A 24394-nucleotide genomic window follows, 5' to 3' on the forward strand; every position below is an offset into this window, starting at 1 on the left:
ACAAGACAAATAAGGAGACAGAATCCAGCTCTCCTCCCGAACTCAGAAGCGGGATTCTCATTGACCAGTGCAGAAGCAAACTGATACATAGAAGAGAAAACAGCAGCCTTAGGATCCTTTTACTACCATTAAGATACATTAACAGATGGTATTAGAAATGTCACCTTTCACATGCTGTTTGAAACCACTTACAGGCAAGAAATACGGAAAGATCAGAACTGGCCCTGCTGAGCAGAAGCCCCACTCTCTTCCACCTTGTTTAACTGACCATTACAAAAGCCAAGTGCAGTTGCATTTTGAGCCACACAAACTACACAGCCACAGCAATGCTGTTCTGCATGCTGGACCAGGCAGAGCAGGTTCCACTAATTATATCCTCTGTTTAGAGTTCTGCAAACTTTCTGTCACTGTGTCCAGGAGGGTTTTATCGTCTTTTTCCTAAGAAAAGAGAGAGAAGTGCTGTAATCACTGCAAACCCCCCTATGTTTTGAGTGCAAATCTCACAAAGTGCCGGCTAAAAGCAACCGGTTACAATTTTCATAGGAAGTGGTACTTTGAGTCTCGAGAGTTCCCATTTTCATTCTCATTTCACTTCTCAATACCCCTTGTTCAGTTCATCACTGTTCTGAAAGAGTCACTTTGGGTCTAACAGGCTTTGTGTCCTCTGTACCCTGCTATGGAAAACAAGATTCCCTCCTTCTGAGCTATAACTGTAGGAAAGATGTTGATGCATGTTCACAGAGGTGCAACGATGCACTACGTGATTTGGCAAATACTACAAAAAGGCTAAAACTGAAAACATGCTAAGCAGAGGAATGCAAGTGCTCTTCCTTAAAGAAGAGAGACAGAAGAGCATATAAAACAGAGGAGACATTTATGAGAAACAGAGTTTTAGCTCCCATGGAATCAGCACAGAAACCAGCAGCCGAGTCTCCAGCCCAGCTATTCAGAATCCGCAGATTTGCTCATCCCTTAGATCATTCCTTACTCCCTTCCCTTTCAGGCCACCTGTGACCAAGTAAAGACCATTGAAACCGCTAAAGAAAGTGTCCCGAGTCCTGGTCGAAAGGAGCTCCCAGCCTAACAAAGTGTACTTTCACAGCTGGAGTCCCCACAGTAGGTACACTGTCCCCCAGCCTACAGCACCCATCTCCAGGCAGTAACTACCCCATCTCCAGAACTCAAATCAGCAATAATATAGATCCTCAGATCTAAAATAAGCCTGCAATTAAGTTCAATTTGGAGTGAAATCCTGATCTCCTAAAGTCAGTTTTGCAGTTCCTTATCTCTTATTCTGAGATCTGCTCTCCCCATCTCACTCAGCTGCAAAGACCCCTAGCAGAACAGAGACCTTCCCAAGCGACTGCCCAGGTCAGGGCAAGGAGGAGCCTCAGGAGGCCCCAGAAATAAGGTGTCAGAGTCTCTGAAATCTCACCCCCTCCCAAGCAGCCATTAAGAAATCTGAATATAAATTAGCACCTCACTCACACAGTGCTTTTGCAAGCCTTGCTCCTTAGCTAGCTCTGCTTACAAATAGGCTGCTTTGAATAGTTTTGAAGAGTCATGTTCCCATTGTAGCAGTGCTCACCTCAACAAGCTGTATGTGGGAAGGCAGAAGGTATGTCCTACCCAGCAATCAGATCTCCAGAGGGATACAAAACTGTTCTGCCCCTCAGGCCTGCCTGCCTTCCCTGAGGCTGGGTGAGCAGTACTGCCAGGGTTCTCCTTGCAGCCTGGCTGATAACGATGCCTGGCCAGGAAGAGCTTCCACTGCTTTTGGGGACTAGGAAACTATCCTCCAGCTGTTGGATATGGCTTCAAACTGTGGCTTTGGGGTAGAGTGTATTAGGAAGCCTGAGAAACGTGAGAATCAGTAACACCAGGTTGTCTTAAAAAACAATAAAGAACTGTTTTTGGTCTTTTAGGCGTGTGGTGGCTGGCTTCAGTGAAAGAAGTGTCATATGTATCCTACACAGAAAGACAGATGAGTGCTTGAAAATCAGAGCAGGAAACCCAGCATGCACATCTTTTCCCTCTGCTGACCCACACTGAGCTACTTCTGCATTGGCAGGGAGAACAGAACCTTCAGGGGGATGTGGGGGTGTGCGTGTGTGTGCTCAGCAGTTACCAGCAGGCTGTCCAGAAGCAATGATCACAGACAAAAATAACCGTAAAAGATCTTTCCAAATATAGACCCATCATTATTGGTGCTGTATCAGTTTCATTTCAAGCTGTGCCTGACAGTGTCTCGTTCCTTTTAAAAGAAAAACAACAGGTAATGTGGGACCAGGGCCTTTTCTCTAGAAAGGGAAAATGGGGAAAACAGTTACATGTCTGACAAAAGGATGGAGAATTCTTGCTCTCCATGTTTAACCTTGAAGGCTCCCTGGTTAATCATAAGTAGAGTGAGCTCACCAGGGGCTGCTGAAACTCACAGGACATAGCAGTTTCGAGGCACTACTGTACATATTGTAAGACCAGTCTGCAAGCTGCAAGTTTGGGCACCATGACATGGGGAAACCGTGTGTGGATTGTGCATTACTGTTAGCAAACCCTCACCCTATGCACCTGGAAGCGTTCAGTTGCACAGGACCAATTTGAGCCAGCTGGAACCAGGTTGCTGTGTTACAACCTGATTTAAAACTTCACTAGGTGGGAACTTCTGACATAGAAAAAAGCAGGGAAGGGAGAGGGGGACATAAATGTCTGTTTTTAATTAATTCATTAATTGTCTCTTGGAAACGTTTACTAGCTTTTATACAATGTTGGCAAAATCCTGCTATTTCACAAAGGAAGAGAACAGATCTAACCAGTGCAGTCTCTGTGGTATATGTAAAAAAAAAAATGCACAAAGCTACTGTCAGAATACATCAGTTGACTGTCTGGAGGTGTTAAGTATTGCCACAGGTGCAGGGCAGGCCTGGTTACATACTGAGAAATAGCCATATTTGCTTTTGAGACATCTAAGGAATTCATGAGACTTGTTAGCCAAAATATGCCATTTTAAGGGACCCAATACTGCTTCAGGCAACTGAAGGCAAACCTTCAGAGGAAGTCAACATCAGTTAGGCTGTTTTTTGGATATGAAGATAAGTTCTTAGAAACACTGTAGCACTTGCAGCATCAGCTGCAGTACCTACGGGGCTATTGCTTCCTCCGTGGGCAGGCACAAGAGTCGAACTGACCAGAGAAGTGTGATCCACACTGCCAATCTCAGTAAGACAACTTGCCTTGGAAAACTGCAGAGTATAAACTATACTCAAAGACATAAATCTACTGCTGGTTACCCAATCTGACAGAAATCATGCCCAGTGAAGCACAGCAGCTTCAGAACTGACTTACCAGAGATGGTCAACTTACAGCTGCAGGTTGTCGGGATCCTTAGTAGGCAGATGCCACTTGAGCTGAATCACAACTCGGACTTACTTACATGTGATGCTAATCTTGCCCTTGTACAGGTCACTCCTGATGGGGTTTGTTGATGAAAGCACAGTTCGTGGTGCAGACTCTGCCCTGACTCATGGTGTGGTTGGTCAGTGAGGAGCGCAATGCCAGTCAGTCCCTTCCTAGGACACTCCTCCATCTTGAAGTCAAAATGTTCTGCCAAGGACACAGAGACACCTTGGGCTGCTTTGCACTGCACTATCAGTTGGACACACAAACATACAGACACATAGACACAGCACCATCAGTATGGCATCTTCCCCTGCGTAAGTACAAATCCAAAGAGCTTGGGTATGAGAGTTCACGCCCTGGGCCTTCTTTCCCCATGAGGGAAAACTCAGGGAGGAAGAGGAATGAGCAATACGCTGCATTACCCTCAGCATCTGACCAGTGTACCTATTACCCATGTAAACAAATACAAACTGAAAAGCAAGAAAGGAAGGAATCAGAAACCTCATTCTCCCATTAACCTGCTGTGCAACTGTAAGGCAAGCAATTAATTTCTTTGTTTCTCAGTCTGTAAATAAGGTGTCAGGTTTTTGCTCCATGGGGATATATTGATGCTTTCTCTTGTTAATGTCATTAAATTGTAAAGTGCTTTGGGATATTTGACTCCCAAGGTGCTTTAGAAATGCATGATTAAATTACACCCAATTATAAACCAAACCAGGTGATCTTGGAAAGGAAGGGATATTGCTCTGCTGGCGTTGCTCTGAGGCATTAATAGTCTACACAATGCTCTGGGGGAATCATGGGGATCTGCATGGGCAATTTAATTTCCAGTGTCCACTGTAAATCTTCCATTTTCAGCCTCTATCTAAACACATTTTATGAAGTCTCCATCATCTTCTTTTGCATTGGCGTGGGGTCCCATCAGGTAAATCCCCTGCATCCTAAATATAACACTGTAGGGCAAAATTCTCCTATGATACCTCATTCTCAGGCAACAGCTCTATCTCCTTCCTTCTCCTTCAGACTTTTTCTACCATCTCTCAGGCTTGTGCAGATAAACCCAGTGACTCACCATTTATAATGATGAATAAGAAATCAGTTCACATCTGCTTGTGTCCTGCTATCCCACCTGAAGACAGGCAGGCTGTTACCAAGGGAATGTACCACAAGGCACAACCAATCTAGTTTTCTCCTATTTACTACTCTTTTATACGCACTCATACACAGAAGCTACTGAAGCTATTTCCAGACCTGGAGTAAGATCCAGGCCTACAGCAATTCCACTGAAGAAAACAACTACAGCCACCAAAGTGGAGATGCTTTTCCTCAGCTGCTCATGTAACTGAAGCAATGTACATATGGTCTAGTTACATGGATCAAGAAAGGCTGATCATTAAATAAAAATAAGCTGACACTCAATTACTCATTTTAGTGTATTACTGTTACTTGAATGTATTGCCCATTGCTTTTAATGGGATTAAAAGATTTGTAGAAGCATGTGGACAGGCTTCTGAAGAAACATATGTATAGTCTGGTGACACATGTTAATATATAGTTCGCTTGATTTATATCCGTGTTTTAATAAACAAAATAGTAACAGGCCAGATGGAAAAACTGGGCTTGGATCTCACTACTCCAAGTACCTGCATACTGCTTTTCCCCAAACTGGGCAGAAAAATCACTTACCATTTTGATTTGATGAACTGGGGTGTGTTCAGTTTTATTTGGGACTACTGCTAATGAGACATCCTTATTACTGATTAGGCCTGAGCAGGTAACAACTGAACAAAGGAAAAGGCATTTACCTGACGGTGACTAGTGAGTGTGTTAAAAGCACATCTAACATACTTTTAGGGACTTCTATAGCTCTGGCCTGGAAAGACTGCCATGCAATCTCCTACCCATGACAGATTTTTTTTTTTAATGAATCCTTTTCATTTAGGAAACAAATCCTGATCAGACAGGAAATATACTCCAAGACAAATGACTTGTAAAGCCAGTATTCTGTTATGTCAAGACATGACATCACCACCATCCCTGTACATGGACAGGCCCTATTGTCTTGAATTTTAATTTAATCAACATCTGTAGGAACCACTATGTAATGTGTGACACATGCACATAGTAAAAGGCAGCCTGGTCTTGAGAAGACTGCTATCAAGTGGATGGAATAGAAGGGAAGGTAATCTTAAGCCCACTGCCCAGGTGGGGAGCTGAGGTGCAGAACCTGTTAGTGGTATGCCCAAAGCCAAAGAGGAATCCTGAGCTTAGTCCACAGTCGTGTATACAAAAGCACCCTTCTTCCTCCAGCACTGTCATTAATGTTTATGCTTACCTTTGTCTTTGCAGATGTATCACAGCTCCGTTGAAGCTCAAGGGTCAGACAGTGCTTGTTGCTGTAGACCTTTTCTGCAGCTGTGAACCATGTGGCAGTACTGACATGTTTCAGCATACCATGAGTCTGTTAGTTGTCTTCCTCATCTTCATCTGGGTGGCAATTCTGTTTCAGGGTCACAGTTTCTGGGATTTTCTCAGCCAGCTGTGGTAGGTCAGAGGGAAACTAAAAATTAGTCTGTATGTTTAAGTATTGGTTTCTTCTATTTGGGACCCTCCCTGTGCCCTTTTCTTGGAAAAGAAAAATTCACTTCAGCTCCTCCCTTCCAAAGTCTCTGTGTGTGTAGTTAAAGTACTTTCTTCCTTAATTTCTTTTAGCTTGAGGAACCCGAGTAGCAGTTTGCCCTGTGTAATTCCCTTCTGATGAAAAAATCAGGTTGTTAATTTTAAAAAGCACTCTCTTGTGAAGAGACGTACAAAACACAGTGCAAAGGTCCCTAACCCCCAGCAGATTGTTACAGTAATGGAAGTCTCTCTAAGGAGCAAACTAGTCTGCCTACACTTGGCTGCACCCACCTGCAATGGAAATAATCTCACCAGACTGCTAAGGGGACAGACACTGCTGTGTTAGTGCTATTATGGCTATGTGCCCAATCAAACACGGGATGAGAAACAAGGTAGCATTTAGGGATGTCTGGAGCAATACTACTTCATCCTTTCCTTCCACATTGGTCACAGTGAGGAAAGCCCAGTACCTTCCTTATCGCTTGGGTCTGAACTGTGCTGCTCCCATGTTTGCATCAGCTAACTGGCTCTGACTTTGAGCTAGTGCAAAGGTTGGGCTTGGGAACAAGGCAGACAGCTGGCTTGACTTGGGAGATGCCACATAGACCTTATGCTACAGTTAATCCGTTTGCTTGCCTTGAAAGCTGAGGGACAATAGCTGATGATAAATTTGTACAATTTAAACCGAGATCCATTCTTACACTGGTGCTGATTCTGCAAGGTACCACAAAGCCACAGCTTGCACTGACATCTAGGCTTAAAAATAGGACAGCAAAGACATTGTCCTTAACCTCTCCAGATATGAGCTCAACATCCATGTGAAAAGAAATCATACCTCAGAAAGGACAGCATAAGGACCTCAAGCTCTGCCTTTACAACCTAATTGCTCCCCCTAGGTCACTCAAGTTTTAATCAAGAACGATTTAACTTCAGTTTGTGCAAACTGTAGTTGCATGCTTGAAAACTTCTGCTTCTGCTGATAAACCAGAGAGTTTCCTCCATGCTTTACGGTTTGCTGAACACTGTCAGTCCAGCTGCAGAGGGCTGCATGATGCAGCTGACAAACTTGTGTGCACAGAAGTCCCTCTACCCTAACCACCATCAGAGAGGTTTATAAAAAAGAGCTTGCCAGAAAAATAGCAAGCAGTTACGCAGGACTTGATGAACCTAAAGCACTGTTATGAGTTTTCTCCAACAGTCATCCTCTTTTAAATCAAAGTGACAGCTCATATGACGAAGGCCAAAAGATAACTGCAGCCTCCATAACCCTGCAGCTGTATTTCACTGGATGCCAAAGAAAACTCTAAGTGCAGGATTTCTCTTGTGACAGGACATAACACAGAATCTTACAGGCAAAGATGTATGAATGCACCCTGCCCTCCCAGAACAAACCACCCTGTGGCTCTCCAACCTCACAGTCAGATCAAACCTATGAGGGGACAGAAGCAAAACACAAGACAGAAAGAGATATTAAAAGATTAAAAAAGTGAAAGACTGCACAGAAGAGTGAAGCTGTTCTTCAGTTTGTTGAGTCAAGCCCGAAGAAGTGAATGACTGAGACTGGAAGAAGAAACCTTCAAACTGTTTCAGCAGAAGGCAGTTAGTGTAAGGGTTGCAGTGGGCTAAGAGCAATGATGCCAGCTATTTTCTTAATACCTGTACCACAAGAAGAGAAACATTGATGCCTCAGCAAACAACATCTTAGTAATGAGCACCTATTCACACCAATTTTAGGTGAGGAAGCTAGAACATTTAAAAATAGTTCATGTAAAAAATGAATGAGAACAAACAAAAAGAAGAGGCAGCTTTAATGCCTCATTAGATTATTTTATTGTCCACCTCCTGTCACAAACAATTTTGTACATCTTTTTCTTATAGGACTTGTCATACTCTTTGGTACAGTACTGCATGTTGCCATTCTGCACCAGAGAAGTTTGTTTGGAGCCTGTAGTGCCTCTGAGATTTTTTGGTGCTTCTCTCTTTGGAGATGTGGTACAAAGCCATGCTTCACAGACTGTTTATATAATTCCAAAGTGGAGACTGAGAGGAGAAACAAGCATTTTTTGGTCACCCAGATGTTGTCTCCTGAGATTTCCTTAGTCAAGCGTGAACATCCTTCTACTCTGCAGAAATCAGTGTTATACAACATGACTTACGAATCATACACCTTTTCTTGCTGGTATTACTGCTGCTTAGAGCAGTCAGCATCATGCTTTGTCACTTAAGAATATCATAGGCATAATAAGTCTGATTTTCATAATTAATAATCAAGAACTCCTAAGTCCTAAACAATAAGGATTTAAATAATTTGCTACCTTGAATAGTAAGCTGGCTAGGGATTTCAGGAAATGTTATAAAATTTTCATTCTCAAGACATAATTAGTGTCTCTGAAGCATAACCTCTGATAATACTATTTTATCTTTAGCACGCTAGCACCTGACTGCTTGTCCCATTCAAACCCATCACCTGAAAGAACTATAATCTTGTCTCAGTACCACTGTATTTAAAACTAACTGGCATTTCAAACATGACAGTTTATTTGCTGTCATACTTACCCACCTAACCCATACTCAGACTACAGTATCCATGACACAAATTGGACAATCAATTGTAATCACATGCTCAGTGTGAGAGGTCAGTGGTGGAAGAAACAACTGCCATTATACCTGACATACCCATTCATGGGACAGCTCAGTGCTAGCCAGGATCACAAAATGCTTTTAATTTGACTGACTGCACAGCTTGTGCTGGCCTCTGCTTCCTCGCAGCACCCTGAAAACACAGCAAAAAGAAGCAGACCTTCTTGCACAATGTTCCTTTGTGCAAGATGAATTTGATAACCCTTTACAAAAATGATGTATAGTTAGAAAACATAAGAAAGTAACAAGTGAGAGATGGGAATTCCAGCTAGACAGATACTGCAGGTCATACCTAGAGGTGGCATTGCTAGAATTCCTTCTTTGTAGAAGTAACTCCATTGCTTCTTCCATGACTTGGATTCAGAACAAGGATTTGTCTATGCTGCAAGCCTCCCACAGTGTTAAATAGTAGTAGAGATAAGCATTCTGGTGTATTTTGTCCATCCCTTGGTCCTCAGCTCACAACCTCTAGTACATATCTTGATGGCATAGCTCCCTGGTTTGGCTCCTGCCAGGCTAACAAAATGCTGGAGCTGGACAAATTCACCATGTGGAGGGCATTCATGAGTTCTAGAGGCTCCGTGACAGCAGGAGAGCTGTGACGGATCACTGTACCTGCAGGCCTACGCTTGTGTATGTGAACACAGAGCTGCTCCTATTTCAGGACGTCAAACCTAGAGTGAAAGCAGCTTTAGTAAACACGGAGCAAATTCTGTCCAACAAGATTATGCAGTTTCTAAAATGAATGCACATACATACAGCCCTGTTCCAAGGCTGGCCATTTAGAAGTCCTCACAATGTTTGACACGGGACCATCTGAATTCAACCTGGAAAGGACACCTTTTATGAGCGCTGACCACCACTCATTCTCCACATATATTTGGGAGAGGTATCTATGCATTAAAGATCTATGCATTGCTTCTGTCTCTTCCTAGCTGATTGATGAGATCTGTACTGTATTTCCTAAAACCTGTCTTTTTATTGTTTTGACTGCTTTGTCTCTGTTCTTATTTAATAAATCTCCTCTTACAGTCCTACGTCAAGTGGTTAGGTGCTATCTGAATTGCTCAGGCAAGTCAATTTGCTTACTGGCTTGCAAGATACTGTTAATGTTCTTCAAGTTTATGTGCCAAGGAGTACAGTACCCCAGTTAATAGTCATTCTTGAAAATAGATATTGGTTTTTTTGACCTTTAGTCTACCTTGCAGCAGTCTAGTTAGGTCTCTGTAATACATAAGAAGAGCAAAAGATAGGGTATTAAAAAATATGTTTTGAAGCAAATGAATAGGGGCTTGAGTATCCAAATACACGTTCCGCTCTGAAAGTCTCAGGCAAAATGCAAAAAACAAAACAACAACAGCAACACAAAAAAACACACCACCAAACCAAACCAAAAAACCACCAAACCCAAAACTAATCCACAAAAAAAAAAAAAAAGTCAACTAGTGCAGCATGCTGTGCCAAACTTGATGCTAGTGGCTTTTACAGAATATATTCACATGAGCATAAAGGGTCATGAGGAATATGGTGCATATGGATAATACATATTCTCCTGGGCTTAATGTGGAAGCCTATGCGAGTCTAATGCAAGCCTTCAAATAGGAGAAGAATCGTGGCTTCAGGCATTAAATTGGTTTTGTGTTATCTTCTGATGTAAAGAAATCTGAATGCTTTCCCATCTGGGTAACTATTTAACCTCAAGGCTCCCATCTACTAAATAGAATTCTCTATTTTCTTAGTTATCTTCTATGCTTGGTTTTTCTTTTCCTCTAAATTATGTGCATCTACTGAGGTCCACTCCTATATTGATTAAAAGATTCCATCAATAGTTTAAGCAGTTTATTGATGGCTTCTGTTAGTCTTTTGTTTTTCAAATGCTTTAGTTCTATGGTCATACAAAGTAAGGAATTCTCTGTAACTGGTAAAAAAATAGAATTTGTCCAGTTTCTGAGGCTACGGCAATCCTTTAGAATTTGTTTGTGATTTCAGTCAGTCCAGAATTAAGCACAGATTCTCTCCTACTAAAAATAAAGTCTTAAGGGAGAAGGAAAAAAAAAGACGCAATTTAGGCAACTTTCATAAATTCTGCAAGACACAATGCAATTCGTTACATCAATACGGGCTGAAGTTTGCCACATTCCCTCAGACTTCAGTCATAAATGCATAGGTCTAGTTATAACATACATGTTTAGGAACCAGATGATAAATGCTGAAAGAAACATACTGATGGGATTCTTTGCAACAACAGGTTGAGGGTGTGCTGGGAAGTCCAGGGCCTGCATGGTTGATATCTATCACATGGAATTCATCCTATAACCTTCAGGAAACCACCCGTTTTGAATATGGTACCTGGAGAGACAAATGTTGCAATTAGACAACTTTCTAATCACCCATGAAAGTGTTCCTGAGTGGTCATTTATTTTTTCTAATTGCTTTTGGACTGAGAAAAAAACAAGAGGAAATTTCAGCTCACAGACTGCTGGAGAACAACGTGAACTTAGGGGTCAAGGGAGCATCTTAATTAAATCTAGCCTTCAGATCTCCAGGGGTCCATTTTTACATCTCTCGCTAAGGTCCAGAAGAAGGGGATAGAATTTCTAAGAATATATTATGGAGAGAGAGATGCATAATTTGCCATTATAATGCTTTCTACTACATTATGGTCCATAGCGCCTGGTGTAATCATACACGCTGGGGAAAAATATCTTCATATCTCGTCCCACTGACTTTAGTGGGACTTCCCATGAAGTAACAAACTCAGAGTGGCCAAGCCTTTCATAGTCCAGCCTTTAAGCAAGGTTAAACCTCCATTCAACAACAAAAAAAAAAAAAAGAGAGAAAAGCGCCTCTGAAACTGAATAATCTATCATAAAGTGTTTCCATTATTTACCATGAGTAATGCTGTTACTTTAAGGGGGATATTTTTGGGTAGTGTGATTGATCATAACTTAATTAATATGAAAGTCCAACATTTTGAATGAGACAGAGGAAAGAATCCAAGAAAGTACCAAAATATTAGCAGAAAAGGAAAAGCGTAAGTCTCGTTAGTCAGATGCTGCTGCTGACAGGAACATTCCCATGTGTTATGCAAGCTGTGCTAAGCATTGATCATATGGTTGCTATCTGATGGATACAACAAAATCAGTCATTTGTTTAATTCAGTTCTGGTCTAAGTCAGGGAAAAACAGCCAAATTTGGGTAGGGAAAAATGTAAAACATAGATGCTTGAAATTAGGCACCCAAATCCACAGGTGTGGCTTTCAGAGGTGCTGAGTGTTTTGCCATCTCATTGCTGCTTGTGGGTATCCAGCTGTTTCTATTTGAGAATTGAAAAGCAGATGTCACTTTGAACAGTGTATGTCAAAATATACATCTTGCTAGATGCCATGATGACATTTGGTTGATTAATCTCTAGCTTTTCCTCTGGCTACATAAAACATAATAATCTTGGTCTGACCTTGGACTGGCTCTTCGGTGACTGGGACCCAAAGATTGCTGCCTTTCTTCCTTCTTTCTATGATGTTGACTTCCACTGGAAAGCCTCCATCCTGGGCTGGGGAGCTCCAGGCGATGGTGACGGCTTCTTTCCTGACATCTACAACTTGAAGCTGAGACATCTATCTTGAAGGCTCTACACAGAGAAAAATCAGTTTAGTGCAGCACAGACGGAATTTGTGGACTCCATATTGTGTGCGTCTATGTACACATATGTACAGTAAGAAGTGAAGGAGGCTAACTTGCATGTTTAGGTTTATTAATGGCCACAACCTTTTTCTAAAGCCTCTTACTTTGCCATCCACTTCCCTTTATCATTTGAAATGGTTGAAACATTTCAATGCTTGCACTTATTCAAAAAATGAGCTCTTTCTGCAATGTGCTGCAGAGCAGTCCAGAAATGCCTTCCCTAATCCATAGGTGGTTTGAGTAAAAATGAAAAAATGCAAAGTTTTAGGTGAGAACTGATGTATATTACTTTAATTTCGAAGTTTTCTGTCTTTCTGAAATGCTTCAATAGGCCAGACTCATTGTTTCTACTCTGGCTTCTGTGATACACTCTGATCCTGGGAAAAGGGGGCTGCAAATCTTGGGAGGTACAGCTTCTGCAAGGATCCCAGTCTGTGAAGAAAAATGGGCACAAGAGGTACCCAAACTATAACTCCTAGAACACAGTTCAACAGTGTTGCCTAACCAAGTTCGGTTTTGGCTGACATATTTTCTTTCTTGGCTGCAAAACAAAATGTTTTTAAGCATTCCCTTTTAAATTATCTTCTCTCCTCTCCCACAATATTTTCCAGAGAAAGCCACTTTTCATTTCTGCTGTATTCTACTAAGCTTATGTAACTGACACTAGAACAGAGTGTTAGTCAGTCCTCTCTCGTGGCCAGTCCATGTTGAGGGGTTTCTAAGTCCACAAACACTTGTAGTCAAAAGACCTGGCTATTTGCTTGATCCTGGCTATTAGCCCAGACACGAAACAGCTTCTAAGCTCCTGACCTTGGAACGTCCCCTGAGGCACAAGGACAGCGTTCTTTTGGAGACTGGCAAGAAGGAAGAGGACAAAAATGATGGGAAAGAGGACAGTGAAACCACCTTAAAACAGCTGTCCTGAGATGATCAAATGCTTACCAATAGGCTGGTTTCAAGGGGCTCAGGGAGGCCCTCAGAGTTCACTCCACATATTCTGAATTGGTAGGCTTTTTCTTTCTCCACCTTACCCATAGAAAATGTGGTGAATTTACTTTCCACCACCCTTACTTTGATTCAAGATTTTTTCCCCAGCCCATCTTCTTCTTGATGGTGAAGTGAGTCACCTGCTTTCCGCCATTGCCTTTGGGTGCTTTTCATCTCAATATAGTGCATTTTCCCTGTGTATTCCAGTAACTTTACTGTCCCCTGTGAGGGTTTTGGTTTGTCTGCAGTGTGAGCACTGAACAGAGTGACGTGGAGAGCTATTATTTAGAGGGTCGTATCCTTTCATGGTGTAAATCAGGGTAGTTCTATTGATTCCAGCAAAAGCGACCTGATTTGGTAACTCAGTCTGCCCCACTGCAAGTTTTTTTTTTTTTAAAGGAAATCTGAATTCAGACAACATATCTACCAGTGACTGACCTGCTATAAACAGATTTGGGATCTACCAACCATTCTGAGGTAAAGACTGACAGAAGCCGAGCCACAGACATTTTTTCAGATTCAGCACAAAGGCTCTACTGTCTTCTCTTGAACACTTTTTGGTTGTAACCCAGTCACTAGTTTTCTCCATCACCCCTTTCTCTGTCAGCTCAACACCATCTCTGAACCATGTGACTGCACAAGGCAAGACTTTGCCTTGAAAGGCACCTTGATGCTTGCAGTATGCTCAGTCTTCGTAGTGTGCAGCAAAAAGCTTGAGGACAGGTTCTTCAATAACAGGAGAATCTGGAAAGAACAGAAGACAACTGAAAACTGCAGCTGCAAATACAGTTTGACATTTTTCCTGTGTCTGCAAGTACCCAACAAAGATGGTCCAGAGCTTGGCCCCTCATACATTCCTTAATGTTTTTAATGTAAGAATCCTGTATTTCATCAAAGTCTTCAGGGATGTGCAAAATTTTCAGTGTGTTTTGATTTAAGTAATTTTGTTCTGTTTGTTGTTCAGGGAGCTGGCTCATCTCCTTTAGTTGTTCAGCTCAGCAGAGAAAGAGGAAGCTCTGGGAAACATCAAGCCCCCAAAGTTCCCCACTTCCTTAGGGCCCGGAGATTTGATTCCAGGCAGTTTCTAAGTTTTGAAGGTAAAAGAAGAAGCCCTTTGTGCTAGTCTTCCCTAAGGCTACATTTAGATAGCTATGATCATGACAAAGATCTTGGAATCCAAGTTTACTGCTTGTAAACAAAATACTCTGTCAATTGCTAGAGTAATATGGGAAAATGACAAGGATGTCATGCATGCAGTAAAGGAAAATAACCAAGTTCCTAAATATTTCCGGTGTTTTTTCTTTCAACTGTCTTATGCATATGGTTTACAAAGGACAATCTTCTGCTGAAATAGTCATAAAAATGCAGACTAGAATAGTTCTGAAAGCAGGAAGTCAGCCCTCCTTATAACCAAAGCTTTGCTGTGGATGAGCTTTTACTGCACACAGGTTCGATAAATCTATATTTGGTGCTGCAGACAAAGCATCCTTACTGCTACATTTGTCCTGCTGCCTGGGCAGTGGTATCTATCCACCTCGCCTTGATTCAGCAGAGAGGCTCATTTCCATGCTGCAGACGAGTCTGAAAGTCCATCTGGCGCCATCTGGCTGCCAAGAGCTGAGTAATACACATATTTATATGTAATTTCAGAAAAGGTGTTTTTCTTGTTGCTCATGACAACAACGCTTGAAGCAAGGGTTGAGGCCAACATTCTCGATCACGGATTTATAAATACAGAAACCTATGCTTAGTCACTTATAATCAACGACTGTTCAATTTTCTCCCCTCAGCTAACAAAGAAGCAGAAAGAAACTGTTTTGCTCATGCAGACAGATAAGCCTGTCAAATGGTACAGGCCCGGGTTAGAGTACCTGGTGAAGCATCAGTTCTGCAAGCACTGTTGTATGCCTTGTGAACAGCAGTAAGGAGAGGGGGTGACTACCTGCAATGGCAACTGTTGCTCTGTCCCTTGGCTGAATGTGTACCTCCCTTCTTGCTTCTCTCCCAGCCTGTCAATGATGAGTTTGCAGATGGCTCCCTGCTACACTATCTAGATCCCTCTCACGGCCATAATCTGACAAGCATATTGAGGCACAAAACAACCCGCATTGCAACAAACACCATCTCTGACCCTGTCCCTGAATCCTCTGATCAGAGTTTCCTCCTCTAATACAACTAAGGGGTCAGGATTTCTAACTCCTTCTCTAGCAAAATGCTCTGTGATGTATGGACAGAATGAATTCAGTGTTATGTGGACAGGGGGATCTGCAAATCTGCCTCCAAAAGCCACACATGGCATGCAACGAAGGGTGAGCATTAGCATGCAAAGGATATGCTTACTGATTACACTGAAAATCTGAGACTCGGTGAGGGAGAAGGGTGGGTGGTGAGAAACCAGCCTTGTGGGAATGAATGCAAGTATACAGGCTGAGAAAATGGGTTAACAAACATGAAAGCATCTGTACAGGAAACTGGGAAGGAAAAAAAAAAGCCAAGATCCAAAGCCAAAACTTACTAAGAGCAAGGCTGTAGAAGACTGGGAAGGGCCAGATCAGTTCTTGTCTGCTCTGTCCATCTGTTTGTCCTTAGTTAAAGGCCCCTTACCAAAATCAAGCCAAATCCCACAGTAGCTATACCGGAGAACTTCCCATTAGGGTTTTGCAGCTTTTCTTTATACTGACAACACCAGGGGTATTTTACCTACTTGCCATCCTTGAACCACACTCCTTCCACCTTCTCATCATTCAGGATGACACAGAGTTTGGCACGATCCCCAGTTAGAGCAAGAATATCACACATACACCCTTCACAGTGGCAAAAGCACCTGGAAGAAATGCCAGTGGAAGCATGTGAGCAGAACGATTGTGGACTGAGCATTTAAAACACCAAGGAGGTATTTACAGAAGGGAGACCTCATAACAAAATGGACAGGCCCTCAGGATGAAAGCTGTTATCTCTGCTTGGTGAATTGGACATCAAGGGAAGAAAGGGGGGTAAAGAAAGACTCTTGTTAATTAGTTTTTACCCTTCTTTCTGGGTATCCACTAGAGGGATACAGCTCTAGGAACCCAAAAGCCAAAGCAGAAAACAGCCTCTTGGCACTGCTCTGGACCCTTAGCTGATCCAGAGGAACTTTCAAACCAGATGAACTTTTCTGCTACTACCTACAGAATATTTGTATCTGAACCTGAACTCTGCACATGGAAGCGTAAGTCTGTAACTAAGACACCAGACTGCAATTCCATTGTGCACAAGATGGTAGGAGCGCCTGGAACCACTGCATAGAGAGGTGGCTCAGACACAGCTTTCCATGTTACCTGTACCACATCAGTGGTTTCTTCTCCAGAGGAGAGGTCAGAGAAGGCCCCTGCCCCAACCCTGTCCCTTCAGGTCATCCTGATGGGCACTCACATACCAGGCCTGGTACCCATTTTCCAGAAGCCAGGGTTTTGCTGCCCATCACCATCACCAGCCATACTCAACCTTGGCCCCAGACTCCTCATGAGGCTGCACACCTGGAAAGCCCAGCGCTGGGGATGCCACTGGGAAACCGCTCCTTTCTTCTGGCCTGTTTTGGGAAAACAAAATGAGACATGCTTGGCCAAAATGCTATTAATGTGTGACCTCCACCCAAGTCTGTGCATCAAGTCAAGCTAGCATCTGTGGGGCATCATCTAATGCAGAAAATGCCTAGCTATTAGGAAGAGACCACCCTCACAGCGACAGCTGTCAGGCGTGGGCACTAGGACAGATCAATCTTCCACATGAACAAACTGCCTAAAATCTGCCTGATTTCACATCTGAGCTGCTTTTGGCCCCTGAGGTTTCATTAATACCATCCTGCCAACTGAATAGTCAGGTGTTTCTGAACTTGTGAAGGATACACTAATATCATTTTATTGGCCTTTCAAGCAGTTTATTTTAAAATAGTCTTAAAACGCTGCATTTTTCATGGAAGGTATCTGGGCATACTCAAAGCTGGTCCACAGCTAACAGAAATCATCTCAAATACTAACAGCCACTGAAATCCACACACTGCGAAGAACTTTGAAATTCTCCTTCAGTCTATGCCAAGAGCATGAAGCTAAGCTTGCCAACCCTCCCTTTTAACAGCCACGTGTCCTTATAGAAAGTTCATAGATAAAAGCTTACAGCATCAATAACGCTACTGCAAAATTAATTCACAAAACAAATGTGATATTAAATATTTACTATAACAACAGCCTCACGTTGTGCTGCTGGTCTTCAGCGGACTGCAGTCAAACATCCCATGGGTCACTTCAAAGAATCAGGATGAGAATTCATTATGACAATCCTGGCTAAAATAAAAAACATCATATTTTACTAGGCTGGTTTAGGTGGCATGTGCAAGGACTTAAAAGGAAGATTTACTCCTTTATGCGTCTACCACTTTGTACAGCAAAGGGAAATCCTTAATTATTACCTTCATGCTACCAAGACAAAGCACACACTAATGGCTCATTCCACATTAAACAGACTGCAGAGCAGGGTTATCTCACGTCAGTTTCCTATCTGTTACAGCAAAGCAGCACTACTACTCTGCAATGAAGAACAGTGCAAAGGCTACTGTTGCTCTTCCTCTCTTGAGCCAATCACACTTACCATCTTCAGTTAGACTGCCACTGATGTACCGCTCATTAGGGTCACTGTCTTGCACAGCAATCAATGCCTGTGCAATCTCTTGAATCACGCAGTCCAGCAGCATTAATGATAAGCTCTGCTCTCTTCTCTTCATGCTTTTTGGTGTACTTAAGAGACCTCTCAATCACCCATTCATACTTCATCCCCTTTAGGGTGACATCTTTGGAAGTCAGCACGTGCTCCAGGCAGGTTTTTCCCTTTTTCATCTTGGGTGCTTCTCAGGTTCGCTGACGAACTGAATTGTAACCACTAGGAAAGGGGAGGGGATTGGCAACAAGAAATGGCATGTATCAGCAAATACCTTATAAATCAGAACAGGTGGCTTTGCTTTTGCAGGATACAGCCCACACTCCTACACAGGAGAGATTCCAGGCTTGGGACTTTACTTCCAGGGTGAAAGAGGCCCTGATGCTTCTCTGCTTGCCCATCTACAGACCAGCTGTATAACACTGCAGCTTCCAGTTCTCTCAGCCCAAGTTCTGGGGCTTTGCACTTTAGCTGTATGGATTTTGCAGCTCAAACCTTGCTAATCTTGTGTTTGATTATCCCACAGCCCAAAGATGCTTACCTTGTGTTACTTATGATTGATAAAGAGGGAAGCTTTCTGCACTAGATCTTCAGTCTCAACACTGAGTGCTCTAGGGCCACTGGACCTAATTGTGGACCAATCTGTCATCAGTAGAATGCCCTCATACTTATCATCTTGGTTCAACTCTTGCCCGTTTTACTTCCAGGTGAAGCTTAGCATTTTGTTTGGCAGGCAGATTTCAAATACTGTTGTCAGCCCTTCTTTCAGCCCTTTTGGAATTCCTCTGTTAGGAATGTTAGGAGCTCACCTGTTAAAATACCAAAAAGACAAATACTCATTTTGTTTTGGCTAGTTCCTGACCTTAGATTTCCTACACTAAATAGTGAGACTTCAGTGAAGTCAGTTTGATTTCTTTCTTAAATGGCAGCAAAAAGTTCAATTAATTCCTTAAACTTCAGCAGAAATTAATCTAACTAATGTTCAATAGAAATTTCACGTAATCTTACAAAACTGAATACCAACGGACACATTATTTTTCCGTTCAGTTCTTCTGTCTCAGCTCTGTTTTTTTCCCCTCTCCTGACTCTAGGTCATTGTAAAGTCAATGGCTTCAGGCAGCTGCAGATAAGATACCTGGAACCATTTGGCATAGCTGGAACCAACTGGCAAGCAGGAAGAGGACTGCTATCTTTCTGCATGATCTGTCAAGGGTTCTGCAGTACCTAGCACAGGATTGCTATTTGGCTTATGCTTATATTTCAAGGCAAATGTTACCAAATACTCCGTGTCCAAGCCCTGCTACTCAAAAAGATAAGTATTACACTTAAAGAATGGTACTTCTGGCAAAGCTTATCTTTAAAAGATGGTCCAACTGCAGTAAAAGGTAAGGAAGGTAGGCAGCATCACTTTTACCAAGTGCCAAGGTGCACTTTATCATTCCCATTTTTTCCACTAAAACTGGTCCAAACTCAGTAGTGACTCACACCCCTACCACACTTACGTCAGCGGAGAATTGGGCTTATTATGTGTAATAACTAGGCTTCAAACTGAAATCTGCTATCTCATGAAAGGTGTTTTCACATGGGTGCTCTGGTAATTGCAGGTTGGTCTATGACTTGAACAATGTTAGATTTCTGTTTGAGCCTAAAAAGACCAGTGAATCATGATTGTTACAAGGATGTCTAAGAAAAGAAAGCAGGTCACAGTTTGGCCCACCAATTTTGACATTCGCATTTTTTTCTGCAGATGTTGTCTTTGTACACAGAACCTCCCATATCCCATAACAAACATCACCTATCGCTCTGAATATAACAGAGTTTCTTGCCAGCCTCAAGAAAATTGTGGACGCCCAGGTATTTTTCATTCATGTTGGTAACACACAGCATATATTTCTTACCCATCTGCTTCATATTTTTCTCAGGGAATACTGGGAACACAAAGGCTTTGCCCCATAATAAGCAGAATGCCTGCACCTTTGAACACATTCTTTTTGTCCAGTGGACACAGCAGGCAGGACACACAGTGCTGCTTAAAGGACACCTAAAGCCAGCAGGGGGTAGCACAGTGAATAAAGTCCAGCCTTGGTCTCCTTTTTAGTAGGAAATCAACAAACCATTGTCAGCAAGTGCAGCTTTGCCCTAGGCAAGTCAGCCTGTTAGAGAGCGAGTCTCCAGTATAGCTGAATGCATACCCAATCATCTGAGAGCATCCTGTATGTTGCAGGTTACTCTGGTCAAGGGCATTTGAACATGTGTTATACAACAGTCATTTCTGTGAATAAGATCTTGTCTGCAATATTCATATTTGGGTTATTTCATTAACATTTAATTATTTCATTCATTGTTTATCCTAAGGAATACTGGATTGAAGACCTTGGCTAGACTATCAGGATGCAACATTAACATCAAGAACCTGATTTGACATGAATTTAATCTGTAGTGAGAGATCTTCCTACAGACATGATTGACAGAGAAGTTCTGAAGACATTTTTACCTTGTTGAGATTTGGCACAATTCTTTCATGCTCCTTTAAAAATCCACCTTCAAAAGTCCTGCTGCAAAAAATGTAGATGTGTATCCTATCTGGGATGTGGAACTGCTTTCTTCCACAGCTGTCTTTTTGGATGTAGGCTTATTTTGAGGTCTTTTATCTCTGTTAAGAGTCTTGTGTACTGTGACAGATGTTGTAGGCCATTTTATGCACTTTTATGCAAAGGACAGTTAGTCACTGTGGACAGAAAAACAAAAGTATGAATGGAAATGAACATTTAAACTGTCCTGAAAGCAGACAGTGCCACCAACCTCAACCTCCACTTTCTTCTTCATCTCTTTCAACTTTTTTGAGAAGCCCATGGAAATCAGGGAACTTGTAAGTTCATGCACACCTTCTCAAAGTCCTTCTCTGACACTTTGGAGAGGATCTCTAATGTTTCATTCTCCTCAATCATCATCTTCTTTATGTTCTTCTTAGCAGTTAGAGGTTCGACACACGTAACATCTCACAAGTAATTCATGCTACATTTCTAAGTAAGAAACTGTCATCCCTATAGCATTACAGATATCTAGGAAGGGGCATTGATGTGGTTCCAAACAAGCTCTCCTAGCTCCAGAGAATATAGCAAAGGTTTTAATTGCTTGCCTCATAGGGTCATTGCTGGATAAAGGCACTACAGAAATCCTTCCCACCACCTTGCCTGCTAGACCATCTGCTGGGAATATGCTGCATTGCTAATGCTCCAGGAACAAAGAAAGATGATTTTGGTGTTGATGGTGCCTGTGACACTGCAAAACTGACAGAAGCAGTGGCCTGCATTACTGGTGCTGAAAGTTTGACTATGCCTTGAGAAATGAAGACTTAGAATCAGTTCATAAACAAGGAAACCACCTGTCTGACCTTTTCTTCATCACTTTTTTTGAAGTCCAACTTTTATTGACCTGGGGAAAAATGCCAAGGTAATTTTTTGACTGCTTACACTCCTAGTGTGACCTTCCACTAGTCATTTATATCCTCCATGCTCCACTGAGTAAGATGTTCTAACTTCCACTGATGTCTTTGGTGGGCTATGAATGGGGCACAGGCAAGTAAGGAACCTAATTTAGATGTGGGAACTGCTCTTTCACTGAAATTTGCAGAGGACGGAGCTGCAAACTGAACCACGAACAGCTGCTGCTATGGCATGCAATCAGTGCTCATGTGCCACACTGGGTGGAAAAGGTAGATTCCTTCCTCCTGCTTCACTCCACTACTTGAAGCTAATCTCCCCTGTAAAGACACTCCATTTTGTTTAACTTAAGAATTTTTATAAACCTAGCTGCTACTAACTGGTCTAGTCACTAATCAAGCCAAATCCCTAGCGCTTACTTTCAGACACAATCAAGGATACCATGTAGTATCAGCGTGGGTATTGGACACTATATGCTTGTACTTATCTGCATCATCTCAGAAGAGGCATTGAGACTGGAAAGAAAAAAGAAGCCAATGTTATCAGTGGTGGTAGTGGGAAATACAGCAAACGTATTATTGAATTTCTCTTTTTATTCTGTTAAAATCAGTATTTTTAACTCTTTAATAGAACTGACCTGTTGAAAATACAGAATCTTTGAGGAGAGAAATCTGAGACCCACTCCTATGCCCCTTCCTCCCTAAAGATCTCTCACAGCCTTGCCAAAGCCTTAGAAACAGTCAGAAGCCTTTCCACTGACATTGATGTATTTTGGATTTTATATTCTTGGCCTAAGGCTAATGAAGATGCATTTCTTCTCCGAAGCATCCTTTTATTCTGGTGCTCTGCAATGAAAATGAATATCACCCCTCAACCGCATAAGCAATACAGAGAGCAAAGGAGTGTAAATGGAAGCTGCTGGACTTAAGACTCTGGAGTTTTGTAGGAAAAGAAATAGGGAGTTTGACCTGCCCTGGTGGGCAGACTTGTAAATAAAGGACTGTCTGAGAGATGAGGTGGAATAGAGTGGGCTAAGAAAGAGAGGAGACAAAGGGACAGAGCAAGTGAAATGAGGAAAAGAACAGAATGCAGAAAGGCAGAACTTCTGTTGTCAGTCACATGACATCACAAATTAAACAGGGATGAACTGGGACATATGTCCTGAATATTATTATGAATTAAATGTTAGTATTGCTTTTGCCTGAAAGGCACACAAGATGCGTTAGTGCCCCACTACAATATACACAAAACCAAGGAACAAAAATAATGGTTCTTGCTCTAAAGCTCTTTTCTGTTGATAGGCAACAATGCCCTACAAACATGCAACAGCATCTAAAACTTGCAGTATGCCAGCTGCAAACTGGGACATTTTCCTTGCTGCTGAGGAATGCTATACTGCTTCAATTTTTCTTTTTAAAAGTTTTATTGTAAACAAAAGAACTAATGGCAAGAAAAAAAGGAGTGCTACCTTTAGCACATACTCCTTATTGATACTATAAAAAACGCTCTAGATCCTTCTTCTACTGGAACCCACTCTCTCTTTTCCCTGTTAAGGCTTTTGTTTACTTATCATTTCAGCTCAGAATGTCTCCAAAATTCAGGAAGAAATGTTGGAATGAATGAATGAATGAAAGAAATGGAATAGGGACCTGTTACCTGCTTTCTCTGTTTGAATATATGATATTTTAAATGTCTGCCTTATGGAAAAGATTAGATTAACCTTGCTTTACTTTACTTACTGTACTTAGCACAACTTCATGTCCATCACAGATACCACTCTGGGAATTAAATTTGTTCTTTAGAAGTGCTCTGCACACTGACAGGAATGATTTGTGATTTTTTTGTTATATAAAATAGAGACTCTCATGACCATTGTTACATCAGACAGTTATGGATCTGTCATATGGGAAGATGATGGGAAGGCTTATTTACTTGGTCATTAAGGGCCACATTCTTCCAGCCCCAATCAAATCATTCGATCATGAGTTTTGCATAAACAGGAACTGCTAAATCTGAAGCAGTAAGGACTGCTTTCCAGAACTTAAAATGAACTGCATCTTTCCCACTGATTTTGACTGGTCCAACACAAGTCTCTAGAAACAGTGACATTATATCATCTACATAAGGGAAAAAAATAGGCTGCCTAGTTTGCATAGGGGTGCTGCAAGGTGCTTTGATTCTCCGGTGTTAGACATCATTCAAGAATGGTAATAACAACTGGATGTAACAAAAGGCCCGTTAGGACTTACTTCCTTCTGTCAAGTTGTACTAAGCCCTACTTATGCCCTACGTTTAGACAAATACATATAGCTTAAGACAAATACTCAACCCCTACGTCATTCAGTACAAGTTTTACACAGAAAGGCAACATTTCTTTTGGTCCCATTGTTGCTTTAGTTACTCAAAAAGACAGTTTTAGATGCCCAGGTCACAAATGCTACTTGCCTTCAACAATTCTGGTGGTTTGAGAGACGTATTGTGTTTGCGAGCTGAAGACTTCAACGGAGCAGTGTGCCTCAATCTCAGTTTGCACGTGCACATCTTCTGCTGTTACAGTTCTGCTGTTATGGCGACAGGGTTCTGAGGGATGCAAACTCTGGAAGGGAGCATTAAGAAATACACTTGCCTGATGTATGTAGGGGTAAGTGTGGCTCTCCTGTCAAACTAACTGCTATCTAGCAATTTGCGTTGGCGAGCCACTGTGCATCAGGATAACAGAGGTGGAAAAAAACCTTGTAGAATAACCTAGAAGGCTGTTTTTATCACTTAATGGATCTACATACTGAAATAGGCAACATTTTAAACTGTTAATTTTAGAAGGCTCCGAAGAGGTGCAGCATTTTTCAACCAGAATGAACCCATTTAGTATTTTTTTGAGAAGTATTTCCTCAGTTTAGGTAAAACAGTAACTTTTTTCCAGCCAGACTGACCAATAA

General features: G+C 41.9%; 1 protein-coding gene across 1 annotated transcript; it reads right to left on the bottom strand.

The window, feature by feature from the left end:
- Positions 1-1957: 1957 nt before the first annotated feature.
- Positions 1958-22827, bottom strand: IGSF22 (immunoglobulin superfamily member 22). The gene is given in 26 exon segments (XM_050711129.1): positions 1958-1968; positions 3343-3427; positions 3429-3465; positions 4620-4738; positions 5732-5857; positions 7366-7444; positions 8331-8347; positions 9119-9310; positions 10840-10965; positions 12087-12272; positions 13282-13437; positions 13440-13520; positions 13522-13568; positions 13791-13839; positions 13841-13983; positions 13986-14070; positions 15269-15400; positions 16027-16150; positions 19811-19928; positions 19931-19958; positions 20818-20856; positions 20858-20887; positions 20889-21013; positions 21878-21907; positions 21910-21954; positions 22779-22827. Coding segments are annotated over 26 exon segments (2259 nt in total).
- Between the last annotated feature and the right edge of the window lie 1567 nt (positions 22828-24394).

This window comes from Cygnus atratus, chromosome 5 (genome assembly GCF_013377495.2).
Source record: "Cygnus atratus isolate AKBS03 ecotype Queensland, Australia chromosome 5, CAtr_DNAZoo_HiC_assembly, whole genome shotgun sequence".
In the NCBI taxonomy this organism is placed as follows: domain Eukaryota; kingdom Metazoa; phylum Chordata; class Aves; order Anseriformes; family Anatidae; genus Cygnus; species Cygnus atratus.